General features: G+C 34.7%; 1 protein-coding gene across 1 annotated transcript; it reads left to right on the top strand.

Annotated features, from left to right (window-relative positions):
• Window positions 1-1,776: 1,776 nt before the first annotated feature.
• LOC141667628 (la-related protein 6C) lies at window positions 1,777-4,891 on the top strand. The gene is made up of 10 exons (XM_074474185.1): window positions 1,777-2,291; window positions 2,752-2,833; window positions 2,930-3,024; window positions 3,112-3,183; window positions 3,271-3,350; window positions 3,446-3,524; window positions 3,648-3,695; window positions 3,775-3,843; window positions 3,942-4,082; window positions 4,525-4,891. The coding sequence occupies exons 1-10, from the start codon at window positions 1,908-1,910 to the stop codon at window positions 4,771-4,773; spliced, it is 1,299 nt and encodes a 432-aa protein (XP_074330286.1). The 5' UTR covers window positions 1,777-1,907; the 3' UTR covers window positions 4,774-4,891.
• Window positions 4,892-6,155: the final 1,264 nt, after the last annotated feature.

Raw genomic sequence — 6,155 nt, forward strand, 5'->3', positions numbered from 1 at the left:
TATTTTTTGTGTTTATATTTACTATTAATATCAATATCATTTCCTTGTCTTCAACATTGTAGTTGAACAATTTTTTTTGTAGCGTAGTCCCTGAGGTAGACATCCTTTACTCTTGGTATCAATAGGTTAAGTGTCAAAGGCGTAGCGGAGGCATGAACGCGTATGTAGAATTATGCGATTGAGCATTAAGGTCCTTATCTCTCTTTTGTTACAAGTAGGAACTGGAAAAAGCAAAGGATTGGAGTAACTAAAATTGATAAGTATAAGTTAAAGAGTGATGCAATACTTTTAGTTTTTTTGCTTTATGCTGAAGATATATGCAAAAACCTGGTCCAAGAAACAAGATTCTCAAAGATTGGTATAGAAACACAGAAGCAACAATCCAGCTACTAGGAAAATAACCATCCTTGGTTCCTTGGATTATGCTTGTCCCTATAATATGCTTTGATTGTCTAAATTCTTGGACTTTCTTCCATTAGATTTTGACAAACTATTTTCATACTTTAGAACATGCTTCTTATTCCCTTTCAGATGCAATTCTGTGGAAAATGAGTCATGTGACCTGTAAAACAGAAAGAATCATTCCACAAACTGATTGTTCTTTCATTCAAAGGGTGTGGATGAGCATGTTTTAAACACATGATTGTGTTGATTAATAATTATTCTTGCAGATGATTGATTAGTCAATGTTTTGATTGTTCAGCAATAGGATCTTACCATTAACAAAATGAAGCTTATGATAATCATATTGCTATTTAGTTCTTGATTACATAAAGTATATGTATATTTCATATCTTTGTTTTGGCCAATTAAATTTGAAAACCGCATTGTATTGGTGGTAGGTTTATCCAAATTCATGACAAACAAACCAGTCTCTTTCCCAAGCTAAGTAGTGGAGAGGAGAATCTTTGAGACAAGATTATAGATATCATGTGTGTGCCCACATTGATATGGCCATGCTAAATGAATGGATTAGCCTTGTATTTGCCCAACTTTCTGAATTTATCCAGAGTAGTTGCTTCAAATTCAATCATGTCCCCCAATTAAATAAATTTGACATGCATCAAAGATAATCTTAAAACTTTAAATACAAATAGATCTTCTTTAATAATAGAGATTTAAAGAATTAATCTATGAGTTTCTAAAGTCATGTGTCTGATAAGTTACAAAAATCTTATTCTCAGCTCTTAGATTAATGTGTTTGATCACAAAACATTATTTCATGGTCTTTTTTGTAAAAAAATATTACTGTAATCTACCTAACTTATCTTTACTTCCCCTTAACTCAAAATTTTACGCAACTAATTCAAGTCTCAAATTCCATTTTACATGATACCTGATACCTAATACCTAAGTGTTAACTGTTTATTTTTGGTTATTTCAAGTTCAGGTTCACTTTTAATTCATTCCAAAAATTTCTATTTCTTAGAACAAAGATAACTCAATTATAAGACTGTAAACGTAAAAAAAAAACCACATGTCACATGTTGTCAAATTAACATACTATTATCTATTTTTGTTAAAATTGTCAATTATTATAACTTATTTAATTGGAGGTAAATAGCATTAAACCAGTTTAGTAGGGTCCAGAAAATCCAGTAGAATTAAGTACATATATTAGAAGACAAAAGAATATCTAAATGTACTAGACATGCATGGTCTGCATATGAAGCTTAACATAAAAATATGGTTCACACAATAAAGTGGGGTGGATTAATGAAAGAACGGCAGTTAATAGATTACGACCCGCCAAATGAGGATTCAATAATCTCCAACTTCTCCGCTCAAACATCTCTTCTCCACCAACAATCTGAGACAAAAAATGTATGTTTTTCACCTCACTTTATTTAACTTAAACCAAAACAAAATTCTTACAAAAAATAAAAAACAAGCAATACATTCAAGAAATGTCTCAAGCTTACCCTACAGAAAAGATTAAAGAAAACCCAGATCAAATTGAGAATGTTAATGTTAAAATGAAGGAGATTACATGTAGTAGCAGTAGTAGTAGCAGTAATGCAAGTGTTCCTTTTAAATTCAATGTCCAAGCTCCAGAATTTGTGCCAAGTTCATTTAATAATAATACTACTAATACTACTGCACAGATGCCTGTTTCTGGATATTTTTATCCATGTTTTCATTATATTTCTGGAAATGATGCTGGTGCTGCTGATTGGCTTTATGTTGGTAATCAAGATTCTCTTCAATTGGTTTCGTCTCCGTCTTCGGTTATTACAAACTATTCCAAAGATGTCCTCACACCTGAACTCAAGCAAAAAATCATCAAACAGGTATCCTGCTTTTCTTGACGTGTTGATTTTAATGGCTATTGTTATCATGGCTGTTCGGACGATAACAAACATGCAGGCTGTCAATAAACAGGGTCATATTTATATGGCGCATTGTACCAGTCATGTACTTGTGTGTGGTTGCCTACATTGTGCATTCCCTTTGATTCAGTGCATGTGATTTGCATACTTTTATCAAATATTTAATTTGTGATCGCTATTTCCCTCATAAGAATTTGTGATCGCTATTAGATATATGAAATGAAAATCTTTTGATACGCTTTTTGGTTTTTAGATTAATGTCCGGACCTTAAGATATGCTAACTCTCAGGTTTACTTAACATGTTCATACTGGTAACCATGCCCCTCTTCTGTTAACATGATATTAAGTTAAGATATTTAAATTACAAACATGTTACATTGGCAGTAGATAGGTTTTACTGGATCTCTGTCTTTTGAACAGGCAGAATACCAATTCAGTGCCATGAGCTTGCTAGCGAATGAGTCCTTGATGAAACAAATCAATAAGGACCCTGAAGGCTATGGTAAATTTCTTTGTAAATTATGAGATAAGGTCAATGCAATTTGTGTTGGTTTCCCAATTTGTGTAATGGCATTCATGGATTATGGCACTGTAACAGTTCCAATATCTTTTATTGCATCTACAAAGAAGATCAAGTCCCTCGTCAGTAATAGCCAACTAGTTGCACAAGCATTACGATCCTCTTCAAAGCTTGTAAGTTTAAGACACAATGTAGCTTTCTCTAAGGTAAGGACTGATTAGTATATCTTCAAACTGTAATTTTATTATTTTGTTCTAAAGGTTGTAAGCAGTGATGGAAAAAAGGTGAAGCGAAAACACCCTTTTACTGAAAAAGATAAAGAGGACTTGCAGGTCACAATAAGATTTTTGTTACTCTTTTCATTGTCACAATCATTCACCAGTTCTTTGAAGTAAAGAGTATCCTATTTTGTCTGGCAGTCGCGTACCATTGTTGTAGAGAATTTACCCGATGATCACTCTCATCAGAATCTCGAGAAAATTTTCAATGTGGTTGGAAGGTTGGACTAGTATTTGCGATGCAAAGAAATCATTATTTAGATTCATATATGTCATCAGTATTTTTGGGCAAACGCTAATGAACTTTAATGCACAGTGTGAAAACCATTCGAATCTGCCATCCTCCAGATGCCAGTTCTCCTCGTCCGAAAGGAAATATTATTATCAGTAACAAGGTATGAGGAGTTCAGATTTATAATCAGTTTATCTCCTAAAACCGTAGCTTGTTTTTACCTTTCCTTTTTTCCTGTCTTTCTGATCCTCTTAATGTATGTGTTCTGCTCTCTTCTTTTCAAAAGCTTCATGCGCTGGTGGAATACGAGACCCCTGAATTAGCAGAGAGAGCAGTATGTAACCATTTAACTTCCTTTTGTAGTCTATTTTCCCGCACATATACTTCAAAAATTATCAGTTGAACTGTGATAGGTTGACAAGTTAAATGATGAAAGGAACTGGAGAAAGGGTCTCAGAGTAACAATGCTACTCAGACGCTCAGTACGTTACATTAAATTCTTATTTATGCATATTAGTTGTTTTCTACGTCTCTTCTACCTGACAAAAATGATGGAAGTTATCATAATAAAAATCTCCAGCCAAAATCTGTGTTGAAGAGCAGAAGGTCAGAATTTGATGGCTATTTCGACGATGATTGTGATGATGACGACACACCAGGGCAAGGAAGTTCAGAAAATTCTCCTCAACCTACTAACTCAGAATCTGCTGCTGACAATCTTGTTAGTATCTTTACTTTACCATGTTTCTTATTGACAAAAAAACTAATCCTACTTTCAGTAAGTTGTTCGATCTTTGATCATCAACACAATGATAACATACCGCATATGTGGTCACTCAAATTTATGTATGTGTGATACATGGTTTGTTTGAGACACTTAATATATAATGCACAAGAAGTACTACCTCGGCTCTGTCCCACTCGATTTTTAACATTTTGGGTGGACACAGAGTTTTAGAAGAACGAAAAAAGAAACAAAGAAAATAAGTGTAGTGGCGATATCTACTAAAATTAGTAATGAAAGATAAACTATTTTAGAAAGTGTTAAGAAATGAAAGGGACGGAGGGAGTCTTTAAACAGGCAGAACTCAGTGAAATGTTATCAAAATGTTTTCTTGTTCTATAAGATTTTGGTTTTACAGTTTTGCTTCATTATTCTATAGGCTGAAGAGAGTTCATCATCAGCGAAGAAAGGATGGGCTCGTGGGCGCGGTAAATCACGGCTACGGACTCAAAATCACAGTGGACGTGGTTCACTTTTGTCATCTCCAACATCATCATCCAACTTCCCACAGTGCGAAGGATCATCAACCAAACAAATCACGAAAGGACCAAGAATGCCCGATGGAACTAGGGGATTTACCATGGGACGTGGGAAGCCAATCTGTTCTTCAGGTCCAGCGAAGGAGTAGTAGATGCCTATAAATTTTATTTCCAGAACCGGTCAATAGAGAGTAGTAAAATATTTATATACCATACTTGTTATGTAAGTAATTTTTTTTTTTTGTTTATGGAGCTAATAATCTAAAACTTGCTAACTTGAACATTTCTAGGCCAATATAGAATATAAACAAATTTGAATGTATACAATTTTTTTTAATGCTTTCAAAGTAGATACTTCATATCTACACTATGCATTTGCAATAACAGTGCTGATTCGGATTCAAAATAAGCAGCTGCATGGTTTTTAATGAGGTTTATCGGACTTCTACGGGTGCATACTACCAAATTCTTGAAGATTTAAAAATCACAAAATGAAAAAGTAACAGTTACCTGGAGCACTTCCTGATTAAATTTGAACTACTGTCTGACATGCCTGAAGTGTGGATGTCCTCCTTGTGGCCAATGAGGTAGGCTTAGATGATTTGTGGTTAACTGCTCGCAGACATTGATACCTAAGGCCTTACTTTTGATAAATGTTCTGCCGAATTTCTGTCTTTGGTGAACACAGGAGTAATATTACTTTCAAATTTCTAGTGACAATCCAGCAAACTCCAAGAAAGATGCGACGATTGAAGGACCAAATTTTGATTCTGTATGTGCCATTGGGTAACCCTAACCTAACATAGAGCACAGAGACCCTCACAGATGCTCTTTCTGCCAAATTTTTAGTACCATCCCAACAAGAAAAAGTTGAATAGAGATCATACATTAGACATCGGTTGATTTTTGTTAAAAAGAGCAATAACATTAGCCCAATAACATCAGCCCGTGTTTTCCAGATGTATATGATGTCTAAAATTACCAAAAATAAATCACGCTCCTTCAATTTTGTTTTCTCTTAGCCCCTGTTTGGTTGGAAGAAAATAGAGGGGAGGGGAGGGAAATGAAGGGGTCCCAAATCTCTTATGAGTCTTATTTTGTTTCCTCCCAATTTGGGGTTTTTTGGAGGGGAGAAATTTTATTGACAAAAATGACCTTACACCTTCTTAACACTTACATACATATATTCTAAAGGACTTATGTGTAATTTTAATTATAAACCCCTCCCTTCCCCTCCTGTACCAAACATAAAAATGAATTAATTCCTCTCCCCTCCCTTCCTTCAACCAAATAGAATTAATATTATATCCCTCCCCTCCCCTTCCCTCTATTAAAATTCCTCCCCTCCCCTCCCCTCCGTTGAACCAAACACAGCGTTAGTCAAATATTTTAAAATCCCCCCTTACCAATCCCCCCATTTTCAGAAACTAAATTAAAAATAAAACTTTCACTCTCTCTCATCTCACCCCCACCCTCGACTCAAACTCCCTCTCTCCCTCACTACAACAAAAATAGCTAAATTTCACCAACT

The sequence above is a fragment of the Apium graveolens genome, chromosome 6 (genome assembly GCF_009905375.1).
Source record: "Apium graveolens cultivar Ventura chromosome 6, ASM990537v1, whole genome shotgun sequence".
In the NCBI taxonomy this organism is placed as follows: Eukaryota; Viridiplantae; Streptophyta; class Magnoliopsida; order Apiales; family Apiaceae; genus Apium; species Apium graveolens.